The sequence below is a fragment of the Acomys minous genome (genome assembly GCF_964271855.1).
Source record: "Acomys minous genome assembly, chromosome: 2".
NCBI classification, from domain to species: Eukaryota; Metazoa; Chordata; class Mammalia; order Rodentia; family Muridae; genus Acomys; species Acomys minous.
In genome coordinates, this window is record NC_140484.1 from 83,680,176 (window position 1) to 83,706,666 (window position 26,491).

The following is a 26,491-nucleotide window of genomic DNA, read 5'->3' on the forward strand; positions in this document are numbered from 1 at the left end:
CAGCCATTAGATACTCCTCTGTTGAGAATTCTCTATTTAATTCTGAGCCCCAGTTTTTGAAAATATTTAATTCCATAAAAATAATTCACGGTATTAAAAGAATACATACATTTTGCATTTTATTAAATGTGTGTATAATAATTGTTATAGTAGTCAACAGTTTAAGATCAATTAACTTGGTGATCAAACATAATATATGAAACATAAATTAACTTTATATTTGCAATGCTAGCTATTTCACTCTCATTAACTTCTACACAAAAATCACATCATATTGTAATACTGAGCCCCATTTCTTAATTCGGTTATTTATTTTGGTGGTGTTTAATGTGTAGCGAGTGCTCTTATATATTTTGGATATTAGTCCTTTGTCAGATGTATGGTTGGTGAAGATCTTTTCCTAGTCTGTAGAATGTCACTTTGTTCTGTTGACAGAGTCTCCTGCCTTCAAGAAGCTTCTCAGCCTCATGAGGTCCCCTTATTAATTGCTGATCTTAGAGCCTGGGATGTTGGAGTTCTGCTAAGGAAGTTGTCTCCTGTGCCAATGAGTTACATAAGTGACCCCCAAAATTCAACCAGAGAACTCCTACAGCTGAAAAACACCTACTGCACAGTGGTTGGATACAAAATTAACTCAAAATATCAGTAGTCTTCCTGTAAACAAAGGACAAATGTGCTGAGAAAGAAATTAGGGAAACTACACCCTTCATGATAGCCACAAGCATTATAAGGTATCTAGGAATACCTCTGAAGAAGCCAGTGAAAGACTTGTTTGAACCTGTCTTTATTCTTACTGGCAATTACTTTTATATTTAATGTGATTGTCAATGTTGATTGACAACTCAAAAGAGCTTGGATTAATTATGGAAACAAATCTTTGGGCAATTTTGTGAGGAGTTTTTTCTAATTTATTATAGTTTATCCAGATTACATTTCAATTGTTATCCCCTAGCTTGTATCTTCCCATTCCCACCCTCCCTTCCTCTTCCATTCTGTTCACTCCTATAGATCTCTGACAGAAGGGGACCTCCTCCCCCACCTATGACCACAGTCTATCACGTCTCATCTGGACATCCTGCTTCGCCTTCCTCTGTTGGTCTGATGTGTTTTGATGCTAATTAATAAAAGGCCTTCACACCACCTGGGCAGGGGAAATGAAATAGGCATGGCTAAGGTTCCTGGCCGTGAGGAGACAGAGAGATCCTTGTGAAGAAGAGAGACCTGAGGAGAAAAGAGGATAAGTCTGCCATGGGTTAGATGGAAGAGAATCACATGGCTGGCATGGATGGAGATTTGGCCCAGATGAACATTAGCAAGTATTTGGGATTATGGAATGGGGTAGCTTAATAGAAATTATTAGAAGCAGATGGCATGGGATTGGGGTAGGTATCCCATACGTGCTCCACTACGGGAAGTAGTTTAGGGGAAAAATATCTGCCCTGCTCCAGGTGAACTAAGGCTGTTTTAAAATAGAACAAGTGTCTGTGTCTTGATTGATTGATTGATAGGTAGTTATACTGTTGTAATAATAATTATAGGCCTGACAATAAACATTATTAGGCCATACTGATAAATTAACAACAAATTCTTCTGTGTGTCCCGTAGGATTCCCCATGAAGAGGAAATACTCAAATTGTGGACATCACAGTTCATATAAGCGGCAGTCCCTTTCCTCGACTGTGAGATTTATAGAGAGGTTGTTTAATCTGGAAAGAGTAACCACAAAATGAGGTCAATATTTCATTGACTAGTGTCATAGACAGAAAGAATAGTAGATATATAAGGAGAACCAAATTGTTTGATGTGTGATTCTGGTCTATGAATGTGATGTCATCACTTCCTTTCTTTTCCCACCATAATATACTGCATTCTTACAATATCAGATGTTAATCAAAACAATCCTGCCCTTCCTTAAGTTGTTTTTGTTGACTATATGAAATAGCAAGTAAAGATTGGGCATGCTCATGTACACACACACACACACACACACACACACACACACACATATACACACTCACTCACACCTCTGTCATGCTAGTCTACCCTTTCAGAGTCTGACAAAACAAAACTGCCACCTTAACTTTCACTGAAATTTCCGAGTCTGGATTACAAAATAAACCTTGGAGCCATGTTTTGAGGAACTGAGAGAAATCTAACAGACACTCAGGTCTTGAGAAATGTGTGGGCATTATAAAATGAAAGAAACTATTACACTGATCAGACACAAAGAATGATAAAATAGTCTATGCTTGCTATAGAAAGGTTCTAATGGTATACGACTACTAATTAACTCCCAGGATCACCATATCTTGAGAATTACTTTTTATTTTTTGAAAGATCACATGAGAGGTATAAGACACAACTCACCTTTGTGAACCTTGTAGGCCATTGTATCAGCTGCTCAGATAAAGAAAGCTGTTGACCCTGGGGAGCATTTGCAGAAAAACTTCCTACTTTCACCTTTAATTCAAGACCCTTTGGAAAATTCCAAAAATTGTGAATGTCATACCCAGATTCTAAGTTTCTTCTCCCATCCATTACTGTGTGGCCTCTCAGATGATTTCTCAGAAGACTATTCTTCAGGAAAGGAAGGAGCTAAAACAGATTCAGGGTCATAGGTTAAGGTCTATCTGAGATACTAAATGCATTTACATAAAAACATACTACAAAGAACGTCTGAGATTTAACACCTCATGATTTAAAAAGCATCTGTAAAGGGGAAAAAAAGTAGTGGAGTAAATGAAAGATTCTTTGACTGAAATGCATTAATTTATGAAAATATTACAGTGTTTGAGAGAAGTCATGGAATTAAACACAGCTAAGATTTAAAGTTGTGTGGATCCAGCTTATTCAAACTTCTTTGAAAAGATAGCCACACCTGTTAACTTTTGGACTATATTCAGAGCTTCTATCCTTAAAATGAGGCCCCTGAAGTCAAACATGAACTTTGAAGTGGTCCTTAATTTCAAAAGCCTATGGCGGTCCTCAGAAGCATTTTAAACCTTAAAGATGTACTGCTCTCACTTCTCCTCTAAGGAATACATATGGAAAATTCAATTTTTAACAATGAATATGATAAAGAAAACTCGGATACAACATGTTATTGAACTTAATATTGACTTAATGGGTTTTCCTTCCTCCTGGCATGCCATCTATAAAAGACACTTTCTAACATGTTTGCATTGACCTCCAGACAGGGAAACAAGTATTTTCTCCCTTGCTTACTAACAGCATATTCCAAACCTTATGATGCCAAATTTGGATGCCTTAAGGATTAATAAAAATGTCCCATTACAAATATTAAAATACACAGACAGAAATTATACCAGCCAGGGGGAAAATTCCATTTCTTTTCCATCTTCATGGGGTTGTAGTTGTATTTGCTGAAGATGCATCTCATGGAGGCTGTAGGCTACAGCATACACAGCTCTGTATATATTGTAGCCCTCTTCACTCATGGCTGGGTCAAAATACTGTCTGGGCAATAAGTCCAAAGAAGCATTGGGTTGGCAGTTCTCCAAAAGTTGACAATCAAATTCAGAAAATGAACACTTAAAGAACAAATACCAAAACTTAGGAAGATAATTGTCTTCTGGATATTTGTAGGGATTAACTGTTCGAATAAAATTTGTAAAGTCAACCATGTCTTCATGGGGGTGAGAGAAAATGAGACTCCCATGAAATGACTCTACCATGAAATAATCAGAATGGGTGTCAACATCCCATGGAGAGTTCAAGACCCAGACTTTCCATGTCACTAGGAGTTGTGCGATATGTCTCATTAAACCTTGTAAAGAAACAATGTCCCCATAAATAACTATCACATTTGCTGATGATTCTGGTATCTTTGCCAATTTTTTCCATAAGGCATTGGAAAAAGAATTCCAGATGCCAGGAATCATTTTTACAAAGGCTATACAGATGCTATTGCTCTCCATAATTTTTTTCAAGTCTGACTGAGTCTGAGTACTTCTGTGGTCATCTGAGAGAATCAGACCAACCCAGGACCAGCCAAAATGGACCATCAAAGACACTATGGCAAGGGACAGAGTTGTGTCTTTGGGGGCCATCTGATAGAGAGAATTGAACTGACTTTGATCATTCAAGGTAGAATCATATGGCCCAAATGTGAGCTGAAGAGAAAACACAATTGGAAACAGAAGAAAGAAAATTGGCATCAAGCACAACCTCACTTCTGAATCAATAGATGTAAACAATCAGGGAGAAGGTGTTTTCTTTCATATTTTAGAAGGCAAACATACTGCCCAGTTTTCCACAAAAATCACTGACAAGTCTTCATTTAAATAATATAGCTGGTCTCATCTACCTCTCTTTCTTTCCTGCTTCAAATCCTGGAAATATGGACCACCAAGTACCTTCATACTTTTCTTTGATGACTGATTAACTCAAATGCCCCTATTTTACATTTTCAGACACACCTATAATGTAAAAAATTATACTTGACTCTAGTTCCCATGCCTCATACTTCACCTCTGGTATTTTGTACAGTTGTAGCAGTGTCCCAATGTGGGCAGATGTTGCCCATGATGGTCCTGTGAGTACAGCAGGTGAATTTCTCATCTTTCCACAGTGATAATTAGCAAAGGGGTTGATCATTCTTGTGAGCCAAACAAACACACCAAGGAGGACAATTTTTTCAGTAAATCGAATATTATAGAAATCAAAGCCCAGTGTGGTGTTGGGTAGAAGTTGTTGATTTCTGTTGATCTCCTCAATGGCAAATCGCAAGGCCAGAAGAAACTGGTAGTTCTTCAACTTATATCTGCAACAATTTTTTCAAATTATAAGAGGAAGACAGACCATACAACCTTCAGATTTAATTGCAATCACGTTTACCATTCAAATGCCGATGCTTCTCTGAAATCATTATTTTAACATAGTCTCATATATGACTGAAATTATAGTCAGGGTTTAAGTGTACAGGATTAGATAAGATTAACACTCATGATTTATGGTCTGATGGACTCTGTTATTTTGTTGCTTTTTCTTTTATGTGTGGAAAATTTTAAGAGACTGCCAATGAATAAGTAAGTAAGTTCTGACAAAACATCAGATCTGTTGCTGTCTATATCTTGGAAATTCAGCCATTTACGATTATGAAAGGTCATTAAATATTGACACCAAACCCTCATTTTTATGTGGCAGTGTATTACTTACTAAAATGCAAAAACTTAATTCAAATCATATATTGCTGCAGTTCTTATTTCTATGATTTTTTTTAATAACATGGCCTGGAGCACACTATGTAGACCAGGTGGGTCTTGAACTCATGGATATCTTCCTGCCTCTGTATCGCAGTTGCTGATTCTAATTCATTTGAATCCACATACAAATATATTTTACTTTTGTTTGTTTTAATGAGGTGTGTGCATCAATTTTGTAGATGTGAGTCTCTGTACAGGTACATGTTTCTGTATGTTAATAACTAAAAATGCAAGACAGAGAAGGGACATCCAAGGTCAGTCCACACTGTCCACATTATTTGACACAGTATCTATTTTCTCTGTTTATTTATTTATTCATTTTACATTCTGTCCAGAACAACCCCCATCCTTTCCTTCTAGTACCTCTCCACATATATCCTCCCCACATTTCTCCTCTCCCATCCTCCTAAGAGAAAGTTGACCCCCCCCCATGGGTACCAACTCTTCCTAACAAATTTACTCTCTGCAGGACCAGGTGCGTTGTCTCATACTGAGGACAGACCAGGCAACCCATTTAGGTGAATGGGATACCAAAGGCAGTCATGAGACACAGAAGACCCTCACTCCATTTGGTGGGGGACACATATGAAGACCAAACTATGCATCTGCTACATACATGCAGGTTGCAAAGGACCAGGGCATACATGCTCTATTAACATTGGTTCAGTCTCTCTGAGGCCCCATGGGCAGAATAGTTGATTCTAAAGTTCTTCTTATGGAATTCTTGACCCCTGTCACTCCATCAAACACTATCCCCAACTCCTCCATATGACTCCATGAGCACTGTCTAATGTTTGGTTGTGGGTCCTTGCATCAGTTTCCATCATTTTCTGGGTAAAGCCTCTCAGAGGTGTTACCACTTCTGGAATATACTAGAAAGATGCTCCCCCATACCAAAAGCACCCTTGTTCAACTATGTTCATAACAGCTTTCTTTGTAATAAGCAAAAACTGAAAACAACCTAGATGTTCACTAACTGAATAATGGAAAAAGAAAATGTGGTATATGACTCAACTATTTTAAAAAAGCATCATGAAATGTTCAGAAAAAATGGTTTTAACTAGAAAATATTCTGAGTGAGGTAACCCATACTGTAAAAGTTATGCATGGTATCTACTCACTTATAAGTAGATGTTGCCATGAATTACAGGATAACCCACATACCCAAAAAAGCTAAATAACAAATAAGGCCCAAGGGAAGATGCTTTAACCTCACTGAAAACGGGAAATAAAATAGTCCTTGGAGGTGGATGGAGGGTGGAAACTGGGTAGGGATGGGTATGTAGAGGGAAGCAGGGGTGGAAATCAAGAGAAGGAAGTGTGAGGGAGAGAGGGCTGGGCGAGAGACCAGAAAGTGTAGGTGAAGTGCATCTCTGGGATATGCCAGAGACCTAGGATGGGGGCCCCAGGAAGTCTATAGGGAGTATCCTAGCTGAGACTCCTAGCATCAGGGATACAGACCCTAAAATGGCCACCTACTGTAGCCACGCAGAAATTCCAGTGGAGGCATAAGAATAACAAGGCACCAACAAAACCTTCAACACAAAATTTGTCTTGCCTGAGATGTGCTGGGAGAAATAAAGAGCAAATATTTAAGAAATGATCAATTAAGATAATCATATTTAAGACCCAATCCATGGGAGAGAACAAGTCCCTGATGTTATTAATGTTACTCTGCTATGCTGATAGACAGGAGCTAATGTAACTCCTGCATGGCCGCTCACTGTGTCTCTTACTCATTTCCTTAATTAGTGACTGACTGACTGACTGGCTATTTTTGTGTTTGGGTTTTTGGTTTTTGTTTTTTTGAGACTGGGTTTGACTGACTGACTTTTTGATTCCTTAAGACAGATTCTAACCATGTAGTCCTGGCTCGCCTGAAACACTCTCTGTAAATCAATCTGGTCTTGAAATTATTAAGATTCTTTCTGTCATTTCTTATACAGTACTATGAAGAAAAAAGAGTATCACTCCTATTGACTCCACATTTTGGTGTCTTTAGCACATAATCCTTTGGCACTGGCCAGCAAACATATATGGAGTCACTTCTCCCTGTTTTTGCCCTCCACATGATCACTGGATTGCAAGAGGACATTCATGTTCTTTGGTAGATCTGAACTCAGATCCTCACACTTGCATCTTGACATTGTACCTTATAAGGTAATTCTTTACCTGTCTTATAGCAACATGGTCATAAATATTACAGTCTTAGTGATTCCATAAATTGTAAACAAAAAGAAATAGTAAATCATTTAGTGTCAAAGATTGCTGTTCACAAAACAGTTTTCATAAGATTATATTTAGTAAATTGTTTTTCAGTTAGGTATAGAAACATTTCATCTTAAGACATTTTTAAAAGTTTCATATGTTGGTGAGCACATCCATATAAATTATGAAAATCACTTAAAACATGTATAACAAACAGTGAAACATTGAAAATCTAAGATTTTAAAATATTAGCAAGCCGGCGTGGTGGTGCATGCCTTTAATCCCAGCACTTGGGAGGCAGAGGCAGGCGGATCGCTGTGAGTTCAAGGCCAGCCTGGTCTACAAATGTGAGTCGAGGACAGCCTAGGATACATAGAGAAACCCTGTCTCGAAAAACCAAAAAAATAAAAAATTAGCAAAGACATATTAAGATGCAAAAAAGGAGATAGGCAAAAATATTGTAGATCAAAAAGTGTTCTCAGTTGTAAAGATGACAATCCTATTGTGAAATCCAATGCATGTAAAACAGTCAAGATTTGTCACTCTAAGAACACTCTGGGCACTCAGGAATCTCTGCATTCAGTAACATCATTTCTTCTCACAGGAAAACATCTCCACTTAAAGAGAGCCCAGATAAACATGGTAATGCTCAGAATAATTATTCAAAACATGAAATTGCATCAATAAAAATATTCAGATCATCTGGCATTGCAAACATGACAATAGAAGATCATGAAGTTCCAATATAATTTGATGAAATCAAAGTGAATAACACCAAAATTATGACTTTTTCTTTGAAAGATGAAATGAAGTCAAAATTTACATGAAGAAATTTGAGAATGGAAGAGTGAGTTTGAGAATCAAATGCATAAAAAATCACAAGCATGTTTTAATCCATTTAATACTTTGAGTCACAAAAATTAGGAACTCTTACAATGAATAATTGTACTTACTGTATGTGAAGGTCCTGATAATAGTGTTCATTTGTTTTATCAGGAATTCTGTTGCCTGTGTAATAAATATGAAGAGAAAAAAATGCACCAATGGTCACATCTCCTCCATGGTAAAAACTTTCATTAATCATTACATAGCACTCATTGTCACTAAAGGCACACACAGAATTGAAACTATGCAGGATCCCAATGATAAAAACCCAGAGCATCCTATTACCACATGTACATGCCAGTCAGAAGTCTGGTAGAAACAGATCTAACGATGTCCAGGAGGTATATATTCAGCTCAAGTGTTTGTGAACATTTGTGCCTCTCACTGTGTTAATGAGTGCAGCTGTGACACTAATTACCCCCAAGTTCTTCCTGACACCACATCCAGTGCCACTGAGAGTTCTGAAACTCTTCCTTTCCTTGGGCTCTGCATCTGAGGCTCTGTGCTCTGCTTAAAAACAAGTTGGAAAATGTGTTTTGTATCTTCTTTAGTCACAGGGACCATGATTTCGGCCAAGAAGATAGACATCAACAACAGGGTTCAACTTCTTGACTGGGCTGTTTTGGCCAAGATTGAGGCAAGAAACTTTTCATATGACAACAATTTGGTTGCTGAAAACATGCTATCAAAGTTTGCTGTGGTAAGTGAATTCAGAGAAGGCCTGTAAATATCCATACCAAGCACACACAGGCAAAATAAGTAACCCATGATTTTCTAAACCAATGAAACGAATGTAGTCTACTTTTAAACTATTCTCAAAATATTCAAAATACTCAAAATATTCTCAGAATATTTCACTATGATATGTTTGTATCTGCAGAACAATAAGATGTCTTTGCCCAAAACAAACTCTTTACTTCTGGCTTTGGAAGAGCCAGTGTCCTGCTGCATTCCTCACTTCCAAGTTATCTACTAATGTAAGTGCAAAACTGAAATCCCTGTTTACATTCTGAGCTTTGAACTTCTGCACTTTTGCTCTTTCTTTTTCATCCTGGCTTAACCATTGAGTAAATGTGTCATTGTGATTTGCCCCTAAATCTAGACCAATGTGTGTACCCACTGCTTACCCTGCTCTGAAAACATTAGTGTGAGAGAGAAATCCTCAGTTCTATAAAGTATAATACTTGAAAGGAATCAGACTGCATCATTTCACTATACACTGAGGGAAACCATTTTGTGCAGGGCTCTATTTACGAGCCACCAAGAGTTTAGGGAAACTGATATAGTGTGTATTGTGATATGGTAATGAAAGTTCTATCCCAAACACACAAGATGCATTTACACTCCTAAGATGAGTAAGTAGAGTAAACACAAAACCAAATCATCCAACAATACAAAGCACAATAAAAAAGTTAACTCTAGCTTGTTGGGAGTTTCTCTTTTTTAGAGGAACAATATGCAATGAGTACAAAATAGGCAGAACTTGTCTATTATAAGACTGTATGCATTGAAGAGGCACAGGGAAATTAGCTGTATAGTAAATCACAGCTCGGTACAGTCCTAAGAAATAGAGAAAAACCTGTGTTGCAGTCCATTCACACAAGCTTCTCCCATAGACAAAGAGTACTAAGTCTACAGAATAGAAAATTCATTGACAATTTCTTCAACAACTTTCTCTGATGCAGGATAACCATGAGACTTAACACATGGATTTGAGTGTATCCTGGTAACAATAGTAGGCATTTTTTAAATTTTTTTCTTGTCATTTTCTTAATAAATCATTGCTACATGTCCATAGTAAGTCTGAAAATGAAACCTCTTCATTGTTGAGACAGACATCATAGTCCAAGGACAATATAATACACATCAAAGTACGTTCTTACAAATATCTAAGGGAAAACACTGAAAGCAAATTGAGAGTTATTAGTGACCAGTGATTGTTAGTTCCCTTTATTGTGGAGTTGGTGCTAATAGGGTGACTGTGTTTGTTTTGCTATTGTAAAATTATCTATATATTTTGTTTTCTATATCTATATACTCTTTTATCTATATTCTTGACTTCTTGGATGTTTTGTGTCACAATTTTTTCTGTTTTATTATTTTCTTCACTTGTATCTTCAGCATCTTAAATTCTCTCCTCCATCGCTTGTATTCTGTTGTTCATAGTTGCCTCTATGATTTCATATCTTGCCTCCAAGTTTTCCATTTCCATGGTTATCTTGGTTTGTGTTTTCTTAATAATTCTAATTCTGGTTCAATGATGGCAGCACCAAAGACACGTGGTGTCTGACCTACAGAGAGGAGACTGTGCATGCTACTGGGAGCCACGGACCATGAGATCTGGGGAAAAGTAGGTGAAAGAGGTGTGCAAGTCTGGATTTTGGTCATCCAATGACCCACGGAGGATGGGAGCCCAGTCCCCAGAGTCTGGACTGGAGACCACCTGCGGGCTAAAAGCTATGGCCTTGCTCTGCAGCACAAACTCAGTATATGGGACTGAACTCCTAGAAGTGAGGCATCAAAGCTCCTAGCCTAGGGAAATCACAGAGAAATATGTGGATCTGTCCTCAGACACCCCCTCCAACCCACACCAGTCCACAGAAATCCCAGGTGCGACATGGAGGCCCAGATGGCTCTATACACTTTGTCCAGCCACAGTGGCATGGGCTGAGTGGGGCAGTTTGAGTGAGGCTGGGCAGGAGCCAAGCTGTCACACTCAGAGGACTGTCTTGGCACAGTTGGTCACAACAGACCCAGCCTAGCCAGGCTCCACAGCCTGGCAGGGTCTCTCTACCTCTGGAAAAGGCTAGGCAGGCCTGATAGCAAAGGGCAGGAAACTATTCAGCTGGCCCAACACAATGGGATAGAACCACCTCCTGTAAATGGTCTAAATGGAACTGGCAGGAGCCTAGCTACCAGCCACAGCAGACTGGAACAGACCCAGCCTAGCCATAGCCAGGCTCCACAACCTAAAAGGGTCTCCCATGCTCTCAGGAGAGAATGGACAGGCCTGATAGGAAATGGCAACAAACTATTCAGCTGACCCAATGTAGTGGGAAAGAAGCAGCACAGGTGGTCAGAAAGATCTGGGCAGAAACTTAGCTACCAGCCCCAGCAGAACATCCCTGCTCAATTGGCCAGATTGGACCCAGCCTATCCCCAGGGCCCAATGGCAGGGTATTCAAAGCCCAGCCAAAGACAGGATATCTGGCTCTACATAACACTATCTCAAACTGATCCTGGAGCTGCACAGCATCAGCACCTACCTCTGCTGACCCAGTAGGGAGCCCAAGGTGTGGAGCAAAGTCCCCAGGATCCAAAACCAGGTCACCTACCTGTCCCAGGGAAGAGTTCCCTGATCCCCAGAGGCAAAGGTCCTCAATCTATACTCACTCACCAACAAACTGCTTTCAACGATCAGTGAAGGATACCAGAAGCTACCTTCCAACATCAGAGACTACAAGATTACTAAAGGCCAGCATAAAAAATATAAACAACAAAAACCAAAACAATATGACATCTCCAGACGCCAGCTATCCAAAAGAAAGCAACCCGGAAAACTCAAGTACAATTAAAATACATGAAAATGACCTCAAATCCTTAGTAATGAAGATTATAATGGAGGAAATGAATAAAATCCATAAACAAATGCAGTAAGATGCAGCAAAACAGGTTGAAGACATAAAAGAGGCCTATAGAGAAGCACAGGAAGAAATTCAGGAAAAGACAATCAGATGAAGGAAATCGATAAAACAGTTCAAGATCTGAAGCCCTACAAAGAGGCACTGGAAGAAACTCAGGAAATTCAGGATTGTTTGTGTAAACAATCAGATGAAGGAAATGAATAAAACAGTTCAAGATCTGAAGATGAAAATGGAAGCAATGATAAAGACACAGACAGAAGAAAAACAGGAATAAGAGAGTTTAGAGAAGAAAGCAAACATCACAGAGGCAACTTTCTCTAATAGAATCCAAGAGATAGAAGAACAAATCTTGGGACTAGAATACATAATCATAGATCTTGAAGCAACTATAAAAGAAAATGCTAAACATCGAAGAAATCAAGGACACCATGAAAAGACAAAACCTGAGGAAAATAGGCATTGAGGAAAGAGAATATGCCTGGCTCCAAGGCCCAGAAAATATTTTCAACAAAATCATAGGAGAAAATTGCTCCAATTTATTTTTTTAATTTTTTAAAAAAATTTTTAATTAATTTATTCATATTACATCTCAGTTGTTAGCCCATCCCTTGTATCCTCCCATTCCTCCCTTCCTCCTGCTTCCCCCACTACTCCCTTCCCCAATGTCTGTGACTGAGGGGGACTTCCTCCCCCTGTATATGTTCATAGGGTATCAAGTCTCTCCTTGGTGACCTATTATCCTTCCTCTGAGTGCCACCAGGCATCTCCATCCAAGGGACATGGTCAAATATGGGGCACCAGAGTTTGTGTGAAAGTCAGATCTCCTTCTCCACTTAACGGTGGAGAATGTCCTGTCCATTGGCTAGTCTGGGTAGGAGTTTGAAGTTTACTGCCTATATTTTCCTTGGCTGTTGCCATAGTTTGGGGAGGACCCCAGGGCCCAGACCCGCCTGTAGTTTTCCAGGACCCACTGGATACTTCTATTTCCTCATTCTCCCAGGCTTCTCATGCCTAAAGTCTCAATAGGGTGTCCTCCCCTCTGACCCACTTTCCTGGTAGGTACAGTTTTTCATGGGGACGTACACCTTGGACTAGTGTCTCGATATAAGTGAGTATATACCATTTAGCTCTTTTTGCTTCTGTGTGAACTCACTCATTGTGGTAATTTCTAGTTCAATCCATTTGTCCACAAATTTCGGGAATTCCTTGTTTTTAATAGCTGAGTAGTATTTCATAGTGTAGATGTACCACAGTTTCTTTATCCATTCTTCTACTGACCTACATGTAGGTTGTTTCCATGTTCTGGCTATTATGAATAAGGCAGCTATGAACATGGTTGAGCATATGTCCCTGTTGTGTGGTAGTGCATCTTCTGGGTATATTCCAAGGAGTGGAATAGCTGGGTTTTGAGGAAGCCCTATTCCCATTTTTCTGAGAAAGCGCCAGATAGATTTCCAAAGTGGTTGTACTAGTTTGCATTCCCACCAGCAATGAAGGAGTGTTCCTCTCTCCCCACATCCTTGCCAGCATGTGGTGTCAGTTGAGTTTTTGATCTTAGCCATTCTGATGGGTGTAAGATGGAATCTCAGTGTCGTTTTGATTTGAAAATTGCTCCAATTTAAAGGAGATGGTTATAAACATACAAGAGGCCTACAGAACACCAAATGTACAGTCCAGAAAAGAACACCTTCCCACCACATAATAATCAAAACACAAAACATACAGAACAAAGAAAAATATTAAAAATGGCAAGGAAAAAGAAATAAGTAACATAAGGGCAAACTATCAGAATTATACCTGACTTCTCAACAGAGACCATAAAAGCCAGAAGGGCCTGTACAGAGATCCTGCAAACCCTAAAAGACCACAGATCCCAGGCCAGAATACATACCCAGCGAAACTATCAATAACCATTGATGGAGAAAACAAGATATTCTATGACAAAAACAAATCCAAACAGTACCTATCCATAAATTTAGTCTTACAGAAGTTACTAGGAGGAAAGCTCCACCCCAAAGGGACAAGCTACAACCAAAATTACATGGCAAACATATAACTACACCATTGTAAAAACACAACCACACAAACCCTCTACTGAAACCAACATCAAAATCAAGGAACATAACAGTCACTGGGCATTAATATCTCTCAATATAAATGGTCTCAGTTCTCCAATAAAAAGACACAGACTGAATGGGTGCATAAACAAGATCCAACATTCTTCTGAATTCAAGAAACACATGTCACCCACAATGAAAGACATTACCTCAGGGTAAAAGGCTAGAATAAGGTATTTCAAGCATCAGACACAAGAAGAAAGCTGATGTAGCCATTTTAATATCCAATAAAATAGACTTTCAACCAAAATTAATCAAAAGAGATGAGGAAGGACACTTCATACTCATTAAAGGTAAAGTCAAGCAAGATGAGATTACAATTCTGAACATCTGTGCTCCCAATATAACAGCAACCACATTTGTAAAAGAACTATTAACAAAGCTTAAACCACATATTGATACCCACACACTAACAGTGGAAAACCTCAACACCCCACCTTCACCAAAGGATAGGTCATCAAAACAGAAACTAAGCTGGGTGTGGCGGCACACGTCTTTAATCCCAGCACTCAGGAGGCAGAGGCAGGTGGATCGCTGTGAGTTCGAGGCCAGACTGGTCTACAAAGTGAGTCTAGGGCAGCCAAGGCTATACAGAGAAACCCTGTCTCGAAAAAAAAAAAAAAACCCAGAAACTAAACTGAGAAATAATGACAATAACCAATGTCATGAATCAAACGGATCTAACAGATATCTATACAACTTTTCATCCAACACAAAGGATTATACCTTCTTCTCACCCCACAGAACCTTCTCCAAAATTGATCATATAGTAGGTCACAAAACAAGCCTCAACAGATAAAAGATTATTGAAATAATACCTTGTATCCTATCAGATTACCATGGTCTAAAGCTGGACTTCAACAATATCAAAAATATAAAAAAGCCTACACACACATGGAAACTAAACAACTCTCTACTTAATGATACCAGGGTCAGGAGAGAAATAAAAAAATTAACAACTTCCTGAAATTCAATGAAAAAGAACAAACAACATACCCAAATTTGTGGAACACATTGAAACTGGTGCCAAGAGGAAAATTCATAGTATTAAGTGCCTTTATAAAGAAATTGGAAACATCTCATATAAGCAACTTAACAACACATCTGAAAGAGCTAGAAAAAAATAAGCAGAAACACCCAAGAGGACTAGACGTTTGGAAATAATCAAACTCAGGGCTGAAATCAGTAAATTAGAAACAAAGAGAACAATTCAAAGAATCAACAAAACCAAAAGCTGGTTCTTATAAAAATCAACAAATAGACAAACCATTTCCAAACTAACTAAAAGGCAGAGAGACACTATCCAAATCAAGAAAATCAGAAAATAAGAGGGAGACATAACAACAAACACTGAAGAAATACAAAGAATCATAAGATCATGCTTCAAAGGAATATGTGCCACAAAATTTGAAAATGTAATAAAAAGGGACAATTTTCTTGATCGATTCCACTTGCCAAAATTTAATCAAGATCAGGAAAACAAACTAAATAGTATATTTTCTCTACAGAACTAGAAGCAATCATTGATAGTCTCCCAACCAAAAAAAAAAAAAAAAAGCCCATGGCCAGATGGTTTCAGTGCAAAATTCTACCAAACCTTCAAAGATGAGCTAATACCAAAAGTCTTCAAACTACTCCAAAAGATAGAAATGGATGGAACATTACCAAACTCACTCTATGAGGCCACAGTCACTTTGATATCTAAACCTCACAAAGATCCAACAAACAAAGAAAATTCCAGACCATTTTCTCTGATGAACATTGATGCAAAAATACTCAAAAAATACTCTCAAATTGAATGTAAGAACATATCAAAGATATCATTCACCATGACCAGGTAGGCTTCATTCCACACATGCAGTGATGTTTTAATATATGGAAATCCATCAATTAATCCACCATATAAACAAACTGAAAGAAAAAAACCACATGATCACCTCCTTATATACAGAAAAAGCATGTGACAAAATCCAACACCCATTCATGTTTAAAGTTTTGGAGAGACCAGGGATAAAAAGCACATACCAGAAGATAATAAAAGCTATATACAGTAAGCCAATAGCTAACATCAAATTAAATGGAGAGGTACTCAAGGAAATTCCTCTAAAATTGGAAACCAGGCAAGGCTGCCCACTCTCTCCATATCTCTTCAATACAGTTCTTCAAGTTCTAGCTAGAGTAATAAGACAAAAAACAGAGATCAAGGGTATCCAAACTGGAAAGGAGGGAGTCAAATTATCCATTTTTCAGATGATATGCTATTATACATAAGCGACCCCCAAAATTCCACCAGAGAACTTCGACAACTGATAAAAACCTTCAGCAAAATGGTGGAATACAAAATTAACTCAAATAAGTCAGTAGCCTTCTTATATACAGATAACAATCATACAGAGGAAGAAATTAGGGGAACTACACCCTTCACAATAGCCACAAGCATTATAAAGTATCTACGAGTAACTCTAACCAATCAGTGAAAGACTTGTTTGAAAAAACTTCAAATCTCTGAAGAAGGAGATTGAAGATGACATCAGAGAATGAAAAGATCTTCCTTGTTCATGGATAGAGAGAATTAACATAGTAAAAATGGCCATCTTACTAAAAGCAATTTACAGATTGAATGAAATCCCTATCAAAATACCTACACAATTCTTTAAAGACATTGAAAGATCAATTCTCAACTTCATATGGAAAAACAGAAAAGCCAGAATAGACAAAACAATCATCTGCAATAAAAGATCCTATGGAGGAATCTCCATGCCGGTTTTCAAGCTGTACAGTAGAGAAACAGTAATTAAAACAGCATGGACTGGCATATCAATAGGGTGGTTGAGAAATGGAATTGAATTGAAGACCCAGATATAAATATACACACATATGGACACTTGATTTTTGACAAAAAAGTCAAACCTATTCAATGAAAAAAGGATATCACCTTCAACAAATGGTGCTGGTCCAACTGGATGTCTATGTGTAGAAATATGCAAGTAGACCCACATTTATCATCATGCACAAAACTCAAGTCCAAGTGGATTAAAGACCTCAACAAAAAACCAGAGATACTCAATATGTTAGAAGAAATATTAGGGAAGATCCTGGGACTAATTGGCACATAAAGAACTTCCTGAATAGAACTACAACATCCCAGGCCTTAAGGTCAACAATTAATAAATGGGACTTCATGAGGCTGAGAAGCTTCTGTAAGAAAGGAGACACTGTCAACAGAACAAAGCGACAGCCTATAGATCTTCACCAACCCTACATCTGACAAAGGTCTAATATCCAAACTATATAAAGAGCTCAAGAAATTAAACACCACCTAATCAAATAACCCAATTAAGAAATGGGGCTCAGAATAAAACACAGAATTCTCAACAGAGGAATATCAAATGGCTGAGAAACACTTAAAGAATTGATCAATGTCCTTAATCATAAAAGAAATGCAAATCAAAACAACTCTGAGATTCCACCTTACACACATCAGAATAGCTAAGATCAAAAACTCAAGTGACATCATATGCTGGTGACATTGTGGAGAAAGGGGAACACTCCTTCATTGCTGATGGAAATGCTAACTTGTACAACTACTTTGGAAATCTATCTGGTGCTTTCTCAAAAAACTGGAATAAGGCTTCCTCAAGACGCAGCTATTCCACTCCTTGGAATATACCCAGAAGATGCTCCACCACACAACAAGGACATGTGCTCAACCATGTTTATAACAGCCTTATTCTTATTAGCCAGAACCTGGAAACAACCTAAATTCCCTCAGTTGAAGAATAGATAAAGGAACTGTGGTATATTTATACTATGAAATACTACTCAGCTATTAAAAACAAGGAAATCCTGAAGTTTGCAGGGCAAATGAATGGAACTAAAAATCATCATATTGAGTGAGTTAACCCAGACTCAGAAAGACTCACATGGTACATACTCACTTATAATCAAACGCTAGCCCAAAAGGGATGTCCCATGAAAGTTTCCACTTACCAGGAGATTGGGATAGATGAGGGGACCTCCTATTGGGACTCTATATGAGAGAATTACCAGAGAACGGGTAATAGAAGGATCCAGAGGGTCCTAGAAACCTACAAGAAGAACATCATGAGGGGTGAATCTGGACACAAGGGGTCTGCTCAAACTACTGCACCAACCAAGGACAATACATGCAGTAAACATTGAACCCTTAATCAGACCTAGCCAAGGGACAGGACATGCTCCCAAGTTGTGTGGAGAGTGGAGATTAACTCTGACATGAACTCTGGTTCCCCATATTTGACCACTCCCTGTTGTGAGGAGACCTGGTGGCATGCAGAGAAAGGATAAGCAGGCTGCCAGGATCAGACTTGATAGGCTATGACCATAGGGTTGTGAGGAGGTCCCCTTCTGTCACAGTCCCACCGGACGGGGGGGGGGAATAGGGTGAAAAGGGGAGGGAAGGAGGAATGGGAGGAGACAAGTAAAAGGATAACAATTGAGATGTAAGCTGAATAAATTAATAATAAAATTTTTAAAATAAAAAATTCTAATTCCATTTTCATGTCTTGAACAATTTTAATCATTTCCTTTGCCTAGTTGATTGTAGTTTCCTGTTTTTCCTCAATGGCCTCTATTCCTTTGTTTGTATTTTCCTGTACTCATTGGAAGGATCTATTCATTTCCTCTTTATATTTCTCAACTAACTGCTCAATCATAGCTTTAAGGTCATTTTCCTGAGATTCAGCTGCATTGTTTTGGGGAATTTCTGGTGAAGCCATGCTGTCCTGGTTTTTGTTAATTGTGTTCTTACCCCCTTCCTTTAGCCATCTGCTGGGGGAGGCATGTGTTTCTTAAGCTGGCAGGTGAGGGGGTGAGCCCCTCTGGAATGTGGCTGCTTGGATTACAGACCTAACAGACACTATCCTGGAACTTATTCCTCTGAGCTCTGGCACCTGGGATCTGGGATTCAACAGAGTTCCGCTGAACATTTTGTCTCCTCAGGGGGATCATCAGCAAAGTAAAATAGTGGCTTGGAGGGCATAACACTATATCTGGGATCCAGATGCTGTTCTTGAGAGTCCCTTTTGTGGAGAGTGCAGGGTACTCATAGATCGTGGATCCCAGACCAGGGTATGACTTCAAACTCCCAATTTGTCCCCTTCTGCCTGAGAAGCACCAAATTCAGTTTTTTAGACACAGCATCCCATTCACTCATCAGTTTCATTACATCAGACCCTCTGCTCCCCAACCCCAGTGGTGTCTGCACTCAAGTATGGGAAGAGAGCAGGTTGCTAGGAGTACCTGATTCCAGATCCCAAGCTCTGATGTCTGGCTGCAGGAGGGGATATGCACAAGAGAGGAAGAGGCTAGTTCTGATCCTCCCTAACTCCTACGATGTCCTGTCAGAATAAGAATCCCCCAAGTCAATGTTTTGCATCCAGCAGCTAGTTCAATCACCACTTTCAATATGCAAAAATATACAACACTTCATGAACTTGTGTGTCATCAGTGCACACGGCCCAAGCTAATCTTCTCTGTATCATTCCAATTTTAGTTTATGTGCTTCTGATATGAGCACAATTGCCCATATTGTACAAAATGTATGTGCAAAATTAGTGGTTTTTTCCATAATGTGATGGAAGAATTGAATTAGGATTCCACAGTATAATTCGGTAATTGTATAACATATAATAGATGTAATAGAGCCTCAAATTCAGAGAAATCATACAAAGACACAGGAAAAGCATTAGTCTTCTCTGATTTTCGTCACCATAGGCAAAGAGGCTATATATGTTTGAAATGATTTATAGAGCACTTAAATGTTTGTTTCAGAAAAATCAGGAAGGTGATTCAGGAAGCATTTCAATGAGCTTAAGCTGAGTGACAGCTTAATGGGAAAGGGAAAACCAGGGGACTGATTTATAGTCACCTTCATTTCTGAACAGATATGGATAGTGCGTGAAGTATCCAGATAGTCACTATGCACACTCGGAGGAGAACTACTACCTCCAGAAATCTGTGAGCTTTTTGGCCTATGAAGACTCCTTGGGCATGGCTCTCACCACCACTGCACTGTGCCTCTCTGTATTCACAGCTGTGGTTCTTGTAATCTTCCTGAAGCACAGAGACACACCCATTGTCAAGGCAAATAATTGGGCTCTCAGCTGCACCCTGCTACTGACACTCATCATCTGTTTCCTCAGTTCCTTGCTCTTCATTGGTCAGCCCAGCACAGCCACCTGCATCTTGCAGCAGACAACATTTGGAATTGCACTCATGGTGGCTCCCTCCACAGTGTTGGCCAAAGTTATCACAGTGGTTATTGCATTCAAGATTACTGTTCCAGATAGAATAGTGAGGTGGTTAATGGTATCAAGGGCCCCTAACTTTATCATTCCCATCTGCACACTGATCCAACTTGTTATCTGTGGAATCTGGCTGGTCACCTCTCTACCTTATCTTGATCGAGATGCTCATGCTGAACATGGCCACATCATCATTGTGTGTAACAAGGGTTCAGCAGTTGCCTTCCACTATGTCCTGGGATACCTCTGCTCCTTGGCACATGGGCCATTATGGCCTTCTTGTCCAGGAATCTTCCTGACACATTCTATGAAGCCAAGTTCCTGTCATTCAGCATGCTGGTGTTCTTCTGTGCCTTTCTTCCTGTCTACCATAGCACCATGGGGAAGGTCATGGTGGAAATGGAAGTCATTTGTATCTTGGCTTCCAGTACAGCACTCCTTGGTTTGGTTTTTGCCCCAAGGTGATACATTATTTTGTTAAGGCCAGATAAGAACTGCTGTCTTGACATTAGGCACACAACACATTCAAGGAGGAATAGTCATGTAAAATTTAGGTAAAAAATGTTAGTAAATTAAGTACAATGGCTGAAACCAGTGGCATGCTATTTTACATTACTTATTCGGGTATAATATTGTATGGTTCTGTGGGTTCATACTTCTTCATTTAAGTGTATCAAAGTAGAACCATTATTTTATTTTATGCTTGAGATTCATATCATTCTTTTTTCAGTAAAAGAATTTCATTATGAAATCTTTTTTGGTCTAAGCCACATAAGTAGACAAGTGTGGGGAAAACTCATGGATATCTGCACTCCTGTGCCTACAAAATGCTGCTGTTGATGATGTGCCATTATGTCAGACATGAAGAATGCTGAGGTGGGCAGTTATGGCTGAAGTCTTCACTGTTTGAAAAATACCATTCATACCAATGCAAGAGCTGAAAGGTAGGCTGATAGTGCTGTGTAACCATGACAGCTGCCTTTGTCTGCCCTGGGTTGACCATAAATGTGAGAATTCCCTGTTGATTTAATTTTAAAGATCCCTCATGAGTTTTCTGAGACAGTATACCCTGATATTCCTAACATCATGGCTGCCCCAGGGCAGGCAGACTTCTTCCTTAGTGGCTAGGGGTAAAGGGGTTAAGAGAAATAAGAAAACACTTCAAATTTCAAATTTCACTCTCTATAACCATTTTTAGCATATATTGAGGTCAAAATGTACCATGAACCATACAATTGTGACTTGTCTGAGATTATACAAATGGAGCTTTGCTAGATTACCCACAGACAGATGAAGAATATGGAAAAAGGTAAAAGAAGGGCTCAAATTCATGGACCTGTCACTATCCCTGAGTAATGGGTTAAAGGTTTTGTGGCTGGGTTTCTTCCAGTCCCATCACTGAAGTCTTATTGTTTACAGGAGATGGCCATGGATACCTTCCAGGTACAGGGTCCTGCAGCTCCAACCTTGAGCCTCCTGATGCTCAGGATTCATGTAAACAGCCCCAGCCACTGCTCCAAAACTCAAAACGTAAGGAGACCAGTCAGACCTCTGTGCTCACAGGTTTACCAAAATAGGTGTGCCCAGAGAGCACAGTGTCTGAGAACAATGTCTGGGCAGCCTGAGCTCATTAATCGTGGAGCAAATAAGCCAGTAGGAGGACATGTGATCCTCAGACTTCTGCTAGTGAGAGGATGGTGCCCAGGCTCCTGATGATTCCAGTCAGTCCTCAAGACCATATGTGTGAGGTGAGCCACAGGAAATTCCCTGAGAAGCACCCATCAGTCTTGGATCATAACCACCAATACATGAAGGGATCCTCCAAGAATTTTTAGCTTCCTATACATTGTTATCCCAGCACACCTGAGGAGGCACAAGGAGCTACCAGCCAAGGCCAGAGACAACGGGATAGCTAAAGGCCAGCATAAAAAACACAATCAGCAAAAGCCAGAGCAACATGGCATCTCCAGAACCTAATTATCCAATGGCAAGTAGCTCTGCATTCCCTAATACAACTGAAACACAAGAAAATGACCTTAAGTCTATGCCTATGAAGATGATAACAGAGCAAATGAATAAACTCCTTAAAGAAAGACAGGCAGATATACCCAAACAGATTGAAAGTTTTAGAGAAGAAATGAATAAATCACTCAAAGAAATACAGGAAAATACAAACAAATAGGTGGAGGGATTGAACATATCATTTAAAGAAATGCAGGGAAAAAAAACAGGTGAAGGATGGCACAACATACCCAAACCTAGGGGACACAATGAAAACAATGCTAAGAGGAAAATTCATAGCACTATGTGCCTTCATATGGAAGTTTGATCATAAAAGCAACTTAATGACACACCTGAAATCCCTAGGAAAAAAAGGAGCAGACATACCCAAGAGGAATAGATGGCTGGAAGTAATCAAACTCAACTCAAGGCTGAAGTCAGTAAATTAGGATCAAATAGAATAATTCAAAGAATCAACAAAACTAAGAGCTGGATCTTTGAGAAAATCAACAAGATAGGCAAACCCTTAGCCAAACTAAATAAACAGAAGAGACTAGAAATGAAAAGGTGGACATAACAACAGATATTGGGGAAATCTAAAGAATCACTGGGTCTTATTTCAAAACCCTGACTGCCACAAAACTTGAAAATTTAAATTATATAGGCAATTTTCTTGATAGATTCCATGTACCAAATTTGAATCAAGAATTGTTAAATAAATTAAGTCATCTTATACCTCCTAAGGAAATAGAAGCAGTCATCAAAAGTCTCCAAACAAAAAACAAAGTCCATGGCCACATGGTTTCAGAGCAGAATTCTAACAAATCTTTAAAGAAGTGCTAATACCAACATTCATCAAACTATTCCACAAAACAGAAACTGAAGGAACATTATAAAAATCATTCAATGAGGCTGTAGTCACCTTCATAACTAAACTACACAAAGACCCAACAAAGAGAGAAAGTTTCAGACCAATTTCCCTTATGAACATTGATGTAAAAATACTCAATAAAACACACCCAAACTGAATCCATATAAAAATATCATCCACCAAAACCAAGAAGACTTCATCCTGGGCATGTAGAGGTGGTTCAATATACATAAATCCATTAATGCAATCCACCATATAAACAAAGTGAAAGAAAAAAACCATGTTACCCTCTTCTTAGATGCCTAAAATTTTGATAAAATCTAACAACTGTTCATTTTAAAAAGTCATAGAGATAGCAGGGATCCCAAGTACATATTTAAATATAGTAAAGGCAAGCTTATAGCAAACCTCAAACTAAACTGACAGAAACTTAAATCAATTCCTCAGAAAAAAAAAGGGACAAGTCAAGGCTGCCCACGCTCTCTATATCTCTTCAAGATACTTGAAGTCCTAGCCAGAGCAATAAGACAGCTAACGGAGATCAAAGAGATACAAATTGGAAAGGAATAAATCAAAGTATCATTTTTTATGATAGTATACATAAGTGACTCCAGAAATTCTAGCAAGGAACTCCTACAGCTGGTAATCACCTTCAGCAAACTGGCTGGATGCAAAATTAACTGAAAAGTAGCAGTAGCCCTCCAGTATATAAAATACAAATGGGCTGAGAAAGAAAGTAGGGAAACTACATTCTTCACAATAGTCACAAACAAACCTCAAGACCCAGCTATACCACTCCTAGACATATACCCAAAAGATGCTACGCCAAACAAGGACATACATTCATAGCAGCTTTATTCAAAATAGCCAGAAATTGGAAACAACACAGATGTCCCTCAACCAAAGAATGGATAAAGAAACTGGTACATCTACACAATGTAATACTATTCAGCTATTAAAACCAAGGAAATAGGGCTGGAGAGATGCTTCCAGAGGTCTTGGTTCAATTCCCAGCAACCACATGGTAGCTCCCAACCATCTGTAATGAGATCCAGTGCCCTCTTCTGGAGTGCAAGCAAGTGTACAGACAGAACACTGTATACATAATAAATAAATAAATCTTTAAAAAGAAACAAGGAAATAAAAATAAAGGAAATCATGAAATCCGCAGGCAAATGGATGGACATGAAAAATATCATCCTGAGTGAGGTAACCCAGCCCAGCAAGACGCACATGGTATATACTCACTCAAAAGCAGATATCAGCTATATAGTATGGGTTACCTATACTGCAATCCACAGACCTAAAGAAGCTAAGTAGCAATGAGGACCCTAGTGTTGGATGCTTAATTCTCATTCAGAATGGCAAATAGAATAGACACTAGAAGCAGTTGAAGAGAAGGAACAGGACAGGAGCCCACCATAGATATCCTCTGATAGACTCCACCTAACATAAGGATTAAAGCAGATGCTGAGACTCACAGGACACTTTGGGCAGCTCACAGGGAGTGTTATGGAAGAGTAGGGGGATAGAAGGACCCAGAGGAGCTTAACAAGAAGACAAACAGAACCAACAAATGTGGGCCCAGGGGAGCCTGAAGAGATGGATGCACCAACCAAGAGCCATGCATGGAGAAGAACCTCCCTGCTCATATGTAGGGGGTAGGCAGCTCAGTCTCCATTTGGGTCCTCTAGTGAGGGGAGCAGGGGCTGGCTCTGATACGAACTCTGCTGCCTGCTCTTTAACCACTACCTCCTGGCAGGGTACCTTACCAGGCCATAGAGGATGAGACTTGAAAAGCTGGGGTCAGTTGGTAGGGGAGGATGGATCCCTCTTTCTGAGGACTGTGGGAGGGGATAGGGAGAAGAGGGAGAGAGGGTGGGACCAGGAGGAGACGAAGGAGGGCTTATGATTGGGACATAAGTAATGATAAAAGGATAAGCTATTTTAAAAACAAAAGAATTCCCAAAATTTGTGGACAAATGGATTGAACTAGAAATGATCATAATGAGTGAGTTAACCCAGAAGCAGAAAGACTCAAATGGTATATACTCACTTATAAATAGACACTAGCCCAAGGGCATGTCTCATGAAAGTCTTCACCTACCAGGAAAGTGGGATAGATGTGAGGACATCCTATTGGGACTCTAGGTGAGAGAAGTATAGGAGAATGGGAAAACAGAAGGATCCAGGGGGTCCTAGAAACCTACAAGTAGAACATTATGATGGGCAAATCTGGGACCAGGGGTTCTTCACAAACTTTGGCACCAAACAAGGACAATACATGCAGTATAATTCGAACCCCTACCCAGATCTAGCCAAGGGACAGGACATTCTCCACAGATGAGTGAAGAGTGGGGACTGACTTTCACATGAACTCTGGTGCCCAATATTTGATCACATACCCTTGATAGGGAGGCCTGGTGTCATTCAGGGGAAGAATAGCAGGCTACTAAGAAGAGGCTTGATACCCTATGATCATATACAGGGGGAAGAGGACCCCCTCAGTCACAGTCATAGGAGAGGGGAATAGGGTGAAAGTGGGAGGGAGGGAGGGAAGGGGGGAGAAATGGGAGGATACAAGGGATGGGATAACAATCGAGATGTAATATGAATAAATTAATAAATAAATAAATAAATCTTTTTTTAAGTGACAGGAGATGGGGCCAGCGCTGAATGCATTTCCAGAACTGGCCGCAAGGTGGCGCTGAGTGGGCGTTTACACACGCTCTGCCTTCCCATATCATGGGCAGGCCAAGCAGAGGAACCTGGATAGCCTAGTATATCAAAAGGCTTCAGACTTAAACACTGTGAACTGTTAGGATAGGTTATGAACACGACACATGTTAGATGGAACTGAAGGCTAAAGTCAGGATTGCAGGCAAGTGACAGCACTCAGAATCTGAAACTGGGAGATTACCGTTAATTTATCAGGCAGTAGGACAGGGTTATGAGTAAAGGAGGCACAACTCCCCCAATGTCACCCTCAGCAGCCTGAGGAACGCCACTAGAGTTTTAGGAACCTCAGTTTAGGCCAAACCAGTGTCTGTGGTTTGCACAGTGGAAGAATTCAGCCTTTTAGGGAGTAAAACTGAGATTTTATCAAAGATACTTCAATAGTATTCGCTCTTTTTTTGTTGTTTTTGTTTTTTGTTTTTCAAGACAGGGTCTCTCTGTGTAGCCTTGGCTGTGCTAGACTCACTTTGTAGACCAGGCTGGCTTCGAACTCACAGTGATCCGCCTGCCTCTGCCTCCC

At 39.4% G+C, this 26,491-nt stretch overlaps 1 protein-coding gene across 1 annotated transcript in view; it reads right to left on the reverse strand.

The window, feature by feature from the left end:
- LOC311609888 (vomeronasal type-2 receptor 116-like) overlaps positions 1 to 26,491 on the reverse strand; it is a gene marked incomplete at its 3' end in the record, with an annotated part of 58,256 nt that overhangs the window by 21,432 nt on the left and 10,333 nt on the right. The window contains exons 2-5 of the mRNA XM_084803325.1: positions 8,387 to 8,441; positions 4,492 to 4,783; positions 3,327 to 4,133; positions 2,368 to 2,595 (exon numbers count right to left, since the gene is read on the reverse strand). Coding sequence (XP_084659451.1) covers positions 2,368 to 2,595; positions 3,327 to 4,133; positions 4,492 to 4,783; positions 8,387 to 8,441 — 1,382 coding nt within the window. The remainder of the gene's footprint in view (positions 1 to 2,367; positions 2,596 to 3,326; positions 4,134 to 4,491; positions 4,784 to 8,386; positions 8,442 to 26,491) is intronic.